Source organism: Globicephala melas, chromosome 11 (genome assembly GCF_963455315.2).
Source record: "Globicephala melas chromosome 11, mGloMel1.2, whole genome shotgun sequence".
NCBI classification, from domain to species: domain Eukaryota; kingdom Metazoa; phylum Chordata; class Mammalia; order Artiodactyla; family Delphinidae; genus Globicephala; species Globicephala melas.
This window is the reverse complement of record NC_083324.2, coordinates 78,496,343-78,509,381: the sequence shown is the minus strand read 5'-3', so window position 1 is coordinate 78,509,381 and position 13,039 is coordinate 78,496,343. Positions and strand designations below refer to the sequence as shown.

Sequence of the window (13,039 nt, the reverse complement as noted above, 5' to 3'; positions counted from 1 at the left end):
TCTGCGCTGCCAACACAGGGGGCTCAGGTTCAATCCCTAGTTGGAGAAATAAGATCCCACATGCTGTGCGGCGTGGCCAAAAGATTAAAAAAAAAAGTCCAGGATCATTTTGTCAGACATTTTCTTGTCTGTGGACCACTTCCTCCTCTCCTTTCCCAGGTCTCTGGGACTCTGCTTTGACCCACCTCTTCTACCTCTTCTTGCCTTTCACTAGTGGTTCTATGGTTTCACCCTTTACGTATGGATAATTCCTCACATTCTCTTCTCAGCAATTTTCTCCTTTGCTCTGGCTTCTCCTCCTGGGTGATTTTATTCATTTCCCCTTGCTTCAGCAGCCCCATCACATCTTTTATCTTTCTTATGCATTTAGACCAGGGGTCAGTAAATAGCCCACTGCCTGTTTTTGTTAAAAAAAAAAAAAAAAAAAATGTTGGAACGCAGCCATGTCCATTTGTTTATATATTATCTGTGGCTGATTTCACACTACACTGACAAAGCTAAGTAGTTACAGCAGGGACCATATGACCTAGAGAGCCCAAAATATTTACTCTCTGTCCCTTGACAGAAAAGTTTGCTGACCCCTGCTTCAGTCCCATATATCCACCTGCTTAGTGGACACCAGCGTCTGAATTTTCTAGAATGTCTGCCTCCCTCAGTGCTTATATTTTCTCCCTCTTGTGTTAATGATCATCTACCCCTGCACTCAGAAACCATAGCTCATTGCAGTGGCCTGTGCTCCCCACTCTCCACACCTCTCATCTCCCTAGCACTCAGCTGTTCACTCACACACCATCTACCATTTACTGAGCAGCTGTTATGGGCCAGGCAGCACCTTACGTGCTCTGTCTTATTTCATCCCCACAACCACCTGATGAGGAAAGTCTTAGTATCTTGAATTTCCCGATGGGCACAGCTGAGGCCCAGAGATTCCGTAATTTGCTGGAGGGAAACACAGCTCTAGGCAGCGAAGCTTGGTCTCAAGCTCAGGGTCTGTCAGAAGACTTCAGTGGGCATGCAACTGGCATCCGGGCAGTTCTCATCCCTCCAACACTGGGTGGCCACTTGCTCCCACACCCAATCTCTGAGGGGCTCCCTCCTGACGTGCCCTTGCCCTCCCACCGAGTTTGTCCAAGCCTGATTCTTCCTTCAAGTCTCGTGTATGAGACGCTCACCGACCACTCAGAGCTTGCAGATTCCTCCTCCTTGAAGCATCCCCCTGATATGCTCCCTCTCTGCCTGATACGACTGTCCTGCCTCTACATCTTTTTGGAAGCCTTTCCCAAGCCAACACAAGATGACTTCTTTCTGGAAATATACCTCTTGAAAATGAATCACATGACGTCCTCCACAAAATTAATTCATGTTTTAAATTAATTCTTTTTCTATTAAACTGATATAGACTTTAACTTGCCCCTGAGCCTCACTGAGAAACGAGAGCTGGAGCCACTGTTAGACCTGGGCCGGTAATTCATGCTCAAAACACACTTGCGGCAGACGGTATCCTCCTCCTTGCCTAGAATTCTCTTCTTGCAAAGCTTTGAAAACGACTTCATTTTCCTCTGAATGAATCTGCCCTGTTCATTCTGCTGCTCATCCACTGGACACCTCAGCCATTGCTGGTGGTGCATTTTAAGCAAACAAGCAGGAAAGACGCCTGCAGTCCATGAGAGTCTGGTGAATGCTTACAAGTTAGGCAATGCTTGCTACTCATGGAGAACCAGAAATCCAACCCAGCTAGAAAAAGTAATCAGCCTGTTGGGTCATTCTGGAAGGATTTGGCCATTTGGCCAAAACAGCTGAGTATTTCCTGCCAGAGAGGCGCTTGGCAAAAGCTTGTCTTTCAGGGAAGAGGTTCCAGAAGCGTCTTATTTTGTTCTCATTCACTGGCCATATTTCCTCTCTCTTCCCAGCTGCTTGAAGTAACTCGGTCATACTGCACATTCCCCAGCTCTGATCCCTTGGGTGCGTCGTTACTGAGTGTCCTTCCAGATTTGGACACTCATGTTAACACTTTCATCTTCAGACATTCTGTTTGTTTTATAGAAGGAATGTTCCTTTGAAGGAAATTCAAAGATAAAGAGGGCTTTAAAATTTATTATTATCGGACTCACGTCTCTATGAGGAAGAGGCTTTTTGAATGAAAGGGCTCAACCCCCTGCCACGGTGACGCCTTGAGGCATTCTTGAAGGAGCCGGTCTATCAAATTCTGATCACCTGGTGAGCAAACCCACAGTTGGGTGTCCGGCTGTCACACATGAACTGGATTACTGCTCACCAACATGAAAGTGTATTTGTTCACCGTGGACAGAGCTAGTGATGCAAACAGAAAATAGCTTGCGCATGGCTGCACTCACGTGTATGTTCCAGGAGGAGGAAAACCGTACATGCGCATGGAGAATAATCAGAGGGTCACTTACCATTTTCTGAGCCACCCTCTGTTCCTCATCCCCCGCTTGACTTTTTTACCTTTGCTGTTCTTGGAAGCAGAGGTGTCTCTCCCATCTCACCTCAGGATCTTTCCCATGAGATTTCTCCTCCTTCTCCCCTCCTTCTTCTCCTCCTTTAACACTCACCTTGTAAGGAGCGCTGTGCGTCCCATGGACACACACGTGTCAGAAGAAAGTTGGGAGAATCAGGCTGCCAGCCTCTGTCTGAGCAATTTCCTGTTCAGAGTGTCTGCAGACTGCTGCCTGGTGATCTCAGCTCCCAGCAGCTGCCTCTTCAGTATCAGATCAATCAAAGCCTCAGTGGATTCCCCTCTGGCCACTTTCATGGCGTGAATTCCATCACCTGGAGGGAGTGCACCTAAAATAGCCCTGGCCCACTGCCTGGTCCTGGGGGCAGCCAGGAGTTCCAGTGATGGTCAAGTTCTTACCTTCTAGTCAGTTAATTGAAATAGTTTTTCTACATAAAGTTAATACCAACTTCAGAGAAATACCATTTATTAACACATTGTCAATAACAAATGAATTGTGGCACTCTGTGGTTCTGGAATTAGGTGTTTCTCCCTAAGTATATGTGGAATTGCTTTTTTCAACAACAGACTTGCTCTAATTTTTTGTTTTTCTTCTTCGCCTTTCAGTCTTTAAAGAAGCTCAACCATGCCAATGTAGTAAAATTAAAAGAAGTTATCAGGGAAAATGATCATCTTTATTTTATCTTTGAGTACATGAAGGAAAATCTTTACCAACTCATTAAAGAAAGGTACAGTGTGGTCATCGTGATCTTAGAAATAAATGTTGCAAAGTGGATGTGTTTTCTTTCTGCTTTTGTTTATTGTGGTCATGCTGCTTGGCCTTGGCTGTTTAAAGCTGCCCATGAGATGAGGGCCCCATCTGCATTCCTGCTTTGGAGGCCCTGTGATAACGGCAGAGAAGCTGCTTTCAGTGCTGCCGTCTTGAATGTCTTAATGGGTTATTCACCCTAACAGGCTCAGAGATTTAACAGATACTCTGCAGCTCTCCTTCCCAACAGGACTGTATGGGCAGAGTGACCACAAGTGAGGGGTGTAGCAGCTTCATTCATTCTGAGCCATCCATCGGAACTTCCAGGTTCCTTTCAGTGCCTTTCTTACTACAGTGCACAGGGCTCGCATGCTGGGAAGACAAAGAAACTAATTTAAAAAACTTACCTCTGATGGTCATTTTGGACTTGACAAGTAAACCATGTAGAACCTCTTGGGCACATTTTCCTGGTGGCAGTTGAATGCCATTCTGAGCATCCTTCTGAGTGATTTCAGTGAACAAATATCGTTTCCATTGTCAATAACAGCAGAGAAGCTGTGTGGTTTGCCCAACCAGGGAAAATGTCTCTATCCACTGCATCTCATAAGCCCTTCATCTGAAAGACCTCAGATTTTCCCCATCAAAAATTTTTAAGCTTTAATTATATTATGGAGAGAGGAGACTTTTATATGATACCTTGGAGGGAATTTTTTTGTTTGTTATTAAATGTTTGATCGTTGCTTTTTTGTAACATAACTGATTCGGTGCTTATAAGGTAGGCTCTCTTACATGGATAAGCAGTTGTTTTTCTTTGATCTTTATTATCAGAGGATCTAGTCAGATTAGCATGTCAGCAAGTGTTTTCTTAAATTCTTACTGTATAACCAAAAGAACATGAAAACAGGGGCTTTGTTTTCATTAACAAATTTCATAAATCTAGACTTATAACTTTTTTTCCTCTGCCCTGTACAGAAATAAGTTGTTTCCTGAATCTGCTATAAGAAATATCATGTATCAGATATTGCAAGGACTCGCATTTATTCACAAACACGGTAGGTGATTTGGAGTATTGTGCTTTGGAATAGCAGTGAAATGCTGTCATCAGGTGGAAGATGTAGGAAGCATCAGTGTCTTTTGTAATCGACTCAGAAAAAATTGAAGAGTTGAGAGGCTGACAATGGATTTTGGAATATGTTATCTTCTGTAGCTTGATTTCTGAATTTCCCTCATTATTTATCATGTCTGTGTGTTCTTATTCGTTAGGCTTTAACATGAAGCTTGTTAGTTACAGATCTAAGAGTTATTCCTGACCATTAACTGGTGTATTAATCAGGAACCTACGATTAGAATTCATAGAAGTTTCACATATGATGTTTAACCTACTAACTAACACTGCTTTGCTGTGGCTTTTCATTTTTTTAATGTATTTCAATTTCAGCTTGTTCAGAAGGGTGCAAAGTGGTCTAACAAGATCTATGCAATCCAGGAAAATAAAATACACTTAAAATAAGCAAAGAAAAAGGCAAAACAAGGCACGGACATAGCCAGGGTGAGGTTAATCGACAAAATACATGTCAGCAAGTTTTACTTAAGTAGAAGAAGCAGGCTACAGATGTGAGCCTGAGTTTGCTGTCAGACAATGCAGAACGTGAAACACGACCAATTACAACCTACATGGTTCCTCCAAGGTAAAAACAGTTCAGTTGCCCAAGAGAAGCAGAACTTTTCTTGGTGCTGATACCAGAGAGGTTTCTGTCATGGATCCTTATGTAACATGACTTTATGGTAAACACAGTGACAAGTTACATGGGACAGTTTCAGGTCATCTTCCTCAATATAGGCCAATTACATCACCTGATCAGAGAAAATGGTCCTACTGGGGCCCAGTATGATTCACTCTGGGAATGGTCTGGTGAGTCCAGGGAGAGATTTAGGGCATCCAGAGGTATGGATGGTCATATACCCTTCAGGAAATCCTCCATCGCTATTGTTCTTAGCTGAACTTTTGAACAGTATTGAGTAGCAATGCATTTGAGGTTATATTTCCAGCAAGTCCTGAGGTATTACTAGTTTGGGTTGCTAACTGGCCACAGACCCAACTTGGGTTGGGTCGATATGTTCTCATGAACGCAGAGCCTCGGGATGGACGTGTCCACCAGGGGAGCCAGGAGTCCCTCAGAAGGCCATTTGAGGTTGCTTTGACATACAGACAGATGGCAAGCTGATCTTGCACAGACAGAAATCTGTTCCCTCCCAGTCTAAGGGTATCATTGCCATTGCAAATATTGCACCAACAAATGAGTTTCATTACCCAATAAGGAAACTGGGCGGAAGCCCTTTGATGATACAGTCAGTTCAGATTTGACGCAAATTGGCAGTGAGGGGAAAAGACACTGTGCTGCATGGTACGTCTGGGACCCTTCCCAGCCTGCTCTGTGACCCCTAAGCAACCATCACATGTAGAGGCCAAACAGAGGCTGTCTGTACAAGTTCTTGGAAGCTGCGGGCATGTGCTGAATAATTCGAGAGTGATATGCAAGCCCATGAACCAATTCTAGTAAAAAGTTTTCAGTAAAAGGTATCTCTGATTCCACTGACACGGGTAGAAGGAGCACTTTTGCCACAAGAATTTCCCAAGGGATGGTATGAGTTTGCAAAATGCTGAAAACTTCTGGTATGGTGTCTTTAGGGACAAGTAGGAGGAGAAGAGGCACTTACTAGATCTGAGAGCCCAGGAAAAAGAAATGGTGAGAAATCAAAGGAATTCTCCAAAGAGAAAGGTCAACCAGAAGTTTTCACATAGGGACCCGTCATAGCGTCTCAGTTACTGGGGCTCTTTGCTCAGTACTGGGAACGGCATGATGGATCTATAAGAAAGTTGATACGTGTTGGCTTTCTCTTCCTTTCCTTTTTGTTGCTTTTTGTGAGACTCAGATAGTTGTTGCCAGAAAGAACTTGTATCCTTTTATCCAGGTCTCTACCAAATCCCATCAAATCAACGCAGATGCGCACGCACACACACGCACCCATACTTGTGCATACACACGCACACATCTGCGTGTACACATGCACATGTGCACCTACACATACACTCTCCCCCCAGTACCCACAAATGCACATGTATGCACACACACACAGTACATATTCGTATCCAGTATTTTAGCATCCGTAAATTATTGTGTCAAAACACCTCTTTGAAACTCTGCACTGTCAGTCTTCCTTGCACACCTTACATACTCCGATGGTGTTCAGAAATGGTGGAAGGGAAAGCTCAGTTTAGGATGGTCAGACCTCCTTCGCTTTTCTAACCCCAGCACCATGCTTCTCCCTAAGATTCTTGTGGACACTCTCCCCCAGCTAAGTGCCAGTCCCAGTCTGAGCTTAATATTATTTCATCCGTTACCTTGTTTCCTTGCCAGTTTCTCAGGTAGAGAGGACAGATGGTATCTATTCCTTTCAAAGAAGAGGAAACTGAGGTTCAGGGAGGTTTAAAGACCTGCCAAAGACCGCACTGCATTAAAGCAGTAGAGCGGAGATTAGCTCCCGTATCTGTGCCCGTTTGCTACACTTCTCTAGAAAAACCTGTCTCTTCTCACAGAGAACAGAGAACAAGAAGTGAAGAAAGTGGTGATAGTAGTTGGAGGTGGGGTGGATATTCACTTTGCAGGTTCTATCTCATTTTCATTGATAAATGATTTTTGAAAACTTTGAATGGTTTTCATACGGTGTTGACTTCACTTTGGAGCTTAATGTTGTTCTTTTCCTCCAGTCACAGAAAAGAAATAATCAAAAGCACTTTGCAGATTTGTCTTGTGAGTGTCAGGCTCTTCCCTGTTGTCTGGTTCTCACTGTGAGAAGGTGCATTCTGTCCCTGGGAGTGGACTCCTTTGGGAGCAGAGAACAGAGCTGCAGGTGGTTGCCATGGCCATGGTTCATGTCAGTGACTACTTCCCCCCCACAGGGAATGAAAACTCAGCTCCACTTGGAGCTGATCGAGCAATGCCAAAGCAGATATACTTTGCAGGAATTAAATAATTAATGCAAACCGTGTTTCATCCTTGCCCTGCCCTTACAGATATCCATGCAGGAAATCCAGAATGCCTTAGGTGGCTTAAAGGACAACGTTTGGCCCCAAGAGGTGGTTCTCTGCTACCATGTTTCACCACTGTCTTGCTGTGCGTGACCTTGAGTCAGCCCTTGGCCTTTCTATGTGTTGCTGTCCTCCTGGCCTTATTGATAAAAGCACTGTGGGTTTAAATTCAGTAATACCTGTGAAATTACAACTTCCCTAGCAGGAAGTTGTGCTACAGAAATTCATAATGTTTAAGTATTCTCTGGTTATTTCCCTATATTCCTATCAGATTCCTCATGAACAGAATGTGGAGGGGAGAAAGCCTTCTTTGTGGCTTGATGTTTTCCTTGCCCAAGGGTTGTTAATAAAAAAACGAAGCACAACGCATTTTCTGCCAGGATGAAAGAGAAAATCCCTCTGTTATTCGACTGGCATGGGGTACCCTGAAATTAAATTGGAGGTCTGTTCCTGTGTTCTGAAAGCCAAACAGTTTCGAACAGGAAGATTCTGTGTTAACAGCACTTTGCTGTTGCCTGATCTCTGAATAACCCAGCAATAAGGGTTTCCACTGTGAATCAGAAGCTCAGAGGGTGACGTGGGCTCATTGTTACAAGCCTGAGTGCACACATCAGCAGAACACGTGCCCAGCCAGGAGTCAGATCAGAACTTAGTGCCACCTCCTCACAGGCGGGGGGGCCCCGGGGGGGGGGGGTGGGCAGTCACCGGCCTCGCGAGCCTTAATTCTTATCTGCAACAAATGGAGCCGTGTCTGCCTGTCCCCCTTGCCAGGTTGTGGGGAAGATAAAATGAGAGGATTCGTACTACTAACAGTGACAAGCTCTTGCAAGGTGCAGATGTGCCAAGCGCTGCACTGAAAGCTCTACAAATATTAACACACTGAATCCTGCAAAACAACCCCATGAGGTAGATGCTGTTATTTCCCCATTTTACAGAGGAGGAAAGTGAAGCACAGAGAGGTTAAGTGATTTTCCAGCCAGATTTGAAATCAGGCAACCCGATCGGTCTACACACTTAACCACTGTGCAGCGTTTCCTCTCATAGTGATAAAATCGTGATGCTTCGTTAAAATAGAGATGAAAAGTAAAGGTACATGACAAGAGGGTCTTATACCTTAAATTACCAAGGAATAGAACTCATGGGTATAAGGCTGATAATAATTATTGCTATTATTCAGTAATGAAAAGAACAGAGGGCCAGATATTCTACAGACATATTCACAAATGCTTCCTAGTTATAAAGGCTTATCCTCGAATACAGTATAACAGGTGACATATGTCAACTGACAAATACAGTTTTCATCAGTCACTTTTAAAGAGTCTGTTTGCAGTTCAACTTTTTTTCCTAGCCATTTTCCCTCTGATAGTTTATATTGGGCCTGAAGTATGAGCCATAGAAAGGAAAGCTGCTTAGAGGGATAAATGGGGAACCAGAATCTTCTCTCTCCTCATTTCATTAGTGCCCATGTTCTCTGTGGAAGTAGGATTAAAGATGAGTTAGCAGGGAAAGGATAAAGCTTGACCGATGGGAGGAGGTGGTCAGTGTGTACTGGAGCGTGACCTGGGTGGAAGCAAGGTCCGAGGTCTGGAGTCCAAGAATGATGCTTGTATCTGAGTATAGTTGATGTGATAGGATGAACTGAACAGGGAGAAGATGCAGGTTTGTTGAGTGGGTGTTATATAGATGGTGGCAGGGGGAGTTGCAGTGGGGCCTGGGGGTGGAGGACATTTCATTATCAGAGAAATGCCACTTACGTTTGGAAACAACAGTGTAGCCCAACTAGAGGAGAAAAAGGGAGTCTAAGAGGAGAGACAGGGTGAATGTGGACTTGAGAGGCCCAGCACCACAAATCAAGATTTGGCTGTCTGGATCGACAGGGACAGAACAGAGCCGGATAGGGCAAGAGCTCTGACACACTTCTTGGTAGGATCGTGACTAATTCATCCCCCGCTACCCCCATGGCTCACTTTTCCCATCTGTTCGGTAAGAAAATGTTGTCTGCCATCTCTTTTTTCCATGCTTTTGATGCTCTGAGTGTTTAGGAAGAGAGACCATCGGTCTCGCAGGTCATATGTTTTAGGGGCCACGGGAGCCTTGCTGGATGCACTGGCAAAAGATCCCATTCTCATAACTGCTTGCATTTTTAAGTCAGAGAAAGGGCAGAAAGGACAGATAGGAGGTATTTTGATGGAAAATGTGACACAGCTCCATTACTGTCTGGGGACAGATGGATCCAGCATAACTACAAGCTACCTGGATGTCATATCAAACGTTCAAGAAGGAGAGAGAATTTGGGAGAGGAGAAGAGTGGTTTGGGACAGGTCAGTGCAAGGGTGACAGTGACATCAGCTGTCCCATCAGAGACACAGGTCTGGAGAGGATTGAGCAGGCACGTTAGAGATGCAGCCTTGAGCACATCGGCACAGAGGTGGGTGAGGAATAGCCGACGTCTTCAGAGATAGCTCTTCCTTCCTCCCGTAAATGCGCTCGTAGAATCCAGCTTCACAACATTGGTGATGGTGGCAGGTAACCAGTAACCCCGTCAGCAGCGCTGACACAGCTGTATTTCCGGTTTTGATGACCCATTGAGACTTAGACTCAGGTAGAATGATGTCTGTCAGTGGTACTCTCTGCAAGAGGAAGGTTTGGGGTCTTCAGAGGCATGTGATACTGATCAGTGGGTGTTTGAGTCTCTCCTACATGTACCCCCACAGCCCTGCGGTAGCTGAGACAGGCTTCCCATCCCGTGAGTTAGCTCTGCCTTTCACAATGCGAATTACAGATGCACCCCTGTGCTTCTTTACTGGGCAAAGTCATCAGTATTTGACATTTAAACATTTGTTGCAACACACACCAGAATCTCATATACGAGTAGGTCCTATTCATAAATCCCTTGTTTCTTAAACCAAAAATGTGATTGTGTTTTTGCTGTGCTGTAAACTCTCAGTAGCCATAAGACTTGTCTTTTGAAATGGTTTTAATCTCAAATTCTTTCTGGCTGACTGGGGCAAGGTAGGCATGATATTTTTTTCTTTGAGTGACAATTTCTTTTTGCCAAGTTATCTCAGCCCATAATGGAGTTTTGATATTTTAAAAGAAGTTTGCTCTCTTGGAAAAAAATTATGAAGATCAACTTTTGAATGATTCGACATTTTTGTATTTGTCAAGGGGAGATGAATGGTCCAAAGGGCTCTGCATTACCATTGGGATGAATGTACAGAGCCTTCAGTGTCCTACCAGACTATCACTGTCATGAAAAGAGCAATACAGCTGCAAAGAGTAATGCAGGCACGATCTTGCCTCTGAATTCCTTCTCCACCACCTCCGCAGGCTTCTTCCATCGGGACTTAAAGCCGGAGAACCTCCTCTGTATGGGACCCGAACTCGTGAAAATTGCAGACTTTGGATTGGCCCGAGAAATCCGATCAAGACCTCCATACACAGACTATGTATCTACCAGATGGTGAGTACCATCTTCCTCAAAGGATTTAATTGCACTTCTTTAAAAATATACCATTATACTGAGGATAATATTAATGTTTGCATTTCTTATTTTTTTTTGCGGTACGCGGGCCTCTCACTGCTGTGGCCTTTCCCGTTGCGGAGCACAGGCTCCGTCCGCGCAGGCTCAGTGGCCATGGCTCACGGGCCCAGCCACTCCGCGGCATGTGGGATCTTCCCGGACCGGGGCACGAACCCGCGTCCCCTGAATCGGCAGGCGGACTCTCAACCACTGCGCCACCAACGAAGCCCTGCATTTCTTATTTTTAAAGACCATTTAAAGACCATGTGATTATACTGAGGATAATATTATTGTCACAAATACTAATTTTCCACTAAGAACACCATTTGAAACACATATGTGTAGGAATGTTGGCATTGTACAAGCCTAAAAGCTGCTATTATAGGGGCTTCCCTGGTGGCACAGTGGTTAAAAATCTGCCTGCCAGTGCAGGGGACACGGGTTTGAGCCCTGACCCGGGAAGATCCCACATGCTGTGGAGCAACTAAGCCCGTGCGCCACAACTACTGAGCCTGTGCTCTAGAGCCCTGAGCCACAACTACTGAAGCCCGCACGCCTAGAGCCCGTGCTCCGCAACAAGAGAAGCCACCGCAGTGAGACGCCCACACACCACAACAAAGAGTAGCCCCTGCTCACCGCAACTAGAGAAAACCCATGCGTGGTAACAAAGACCCAACGCAACCAAAAATAAATAAAATAAAAATAAATAAATTTATTTTTTTTTAAAAAAGCTTGTGTTGTAAACAATTTTAGAAGGAAGTCCAACAGGGAACTATATTCAATATCTTGTAATAAACTATAATGGAAAAGAATCTGAAAAAGAATATATGTATCTGAATCACTTTGTTGTACAACAGACACTAACACACACTGTAAATCGAATATACTTCAATAAAAAACTTTTTTAAAAAGGAAGTCCCTTGTGCTTTTCCATAATCTAAATAATATTCTGTATATAGAGCTTCCAGAAGACCTTTTCCTAAAAGAGTTGTGTGAAAGATTCTCCAAAGACCTGTCTGAAAATCAGCCAGTTGGTGTTATTAAAACTTTCAGGCCCTAAGAATTTGATTTAAGCAGTTGGCCATGACCAAGAAGAGCCTACAGACCACTAGTTCTATATTCTCTCTCGCTCCTTTTCCCTCCTCTCTCACTCGCTCTTTTCCTCTTCTCTCTCACTGTCTGTATTTCTCGAAAATGCTATAGAGCAGAGGCCTGTCAAGAAATGCTCCATAGAAAAGCCTGTGAAGCAGAGGAGTCCAGCTTTACGCTGCAGCTACAGCTGTTGCTTGATGAGTCCGTGCACCGCCCTGAACTAGACAGAAAACAGAAATACAGAAACGCTCTGAGGAGCTGAGTGTGTATTTAGTTTGCTTCTGACCAGCGGGTATGGAACTAGCTTCTCCTTGGTCTTGCAGGTACCGGGCCCCGGAGGTGCTCCTGCGGTCCACAAACTATAGCTCCCCCATCGACATCTGGGCCGTGGGCTGCATCATGGCAGAGGTGTACACCCTCCGGCCACTCTTCCCCGGGGCCAGTGAGATCGACACAATCTTCAAAATCTGCCAAGTGCTGGGGACACCCAAAAAGGTAATGAGGTGGGACAAAGGCCTGTGGGACAAAGCTGCAGCTTCCTGTGTTCCCTGCCCCCCGCCCTGGGCAGCACCGGCTCGTTCTGGATCTTCCTCGCCCTGGGTAGTCCTCCACGCCCTTCTCCTACCCTGCAGTGGAAGACGTCCTGGCTTCCTCTGCTTTTCTGCCCGCGTCCTCTCCGCTCGCTTGCAGAGCTTCTGCGTTCTCGTGGCTACAACTCTTATCCGTGCAGACGTCTCCTAATGTGATCTGTAGCCCTCCCCCTTTCCTTTATAACTCTGGTCACAAATTTACATCTTCCTCTGGGATATTTCCCTGACACCCTCACCCTTACCTCCAACTCAGCACGTCTGACCCAGACTGCTTACGCGGGCCTCTCACTGCTGTGGCCTCTCCCGTTGCGGAGCACAGGCTCCGGACGCGCAGGCTCAGCGGCCATGGCTCACGGGCCCAGCCACTCCGCAGCATGCGGGATCCTCCCAGACCGGGGCACGAACCCGCGTCCCCTGCATCGGCAGGCGGACTCTCAACCACTGCGCCACGAGGGGAGCCCCAGACTGCTTTTTGTTTCGCCCCCAACCAGCCTCCTTCGCTCATTCCCCACTTCTGCCT

General features: G+C 45.4%; 1 protein-coding gene across 2 annotated transcripts in view; it reads left to right on the top strand.

Annotated features, from left to right (window-relative positions):
* Positions 1-13,039, top strand: part of CILK1 (ciliogenesis associated kinase 1) — a 34,549-nt gene that overhangs the window by 4,969 nt on the left and 16,541 nt on the right. For both annotated transcript variants that reach the window (XM_030870465.2, XM_060307822.2), the window contains exons 3-6: positions 3,083-3,204; positions 4,197-4,276; positions 10,645-10,777; positions 12,253-12,424. In XM_030870465.2, the coding sequence (XP_030726325.2) occupies positions 3,083-3,204; positions 4,197-4,276; positions 10,645-10,777; positions 12,253-12,424 (507 nt within the window). The remainder of the gene's footprint in view (positions 1-3,082; positions 3,205-4,196; positions 4,277-10,644; positions 10,778-12,252; positions 12,425-13,039) is intronic.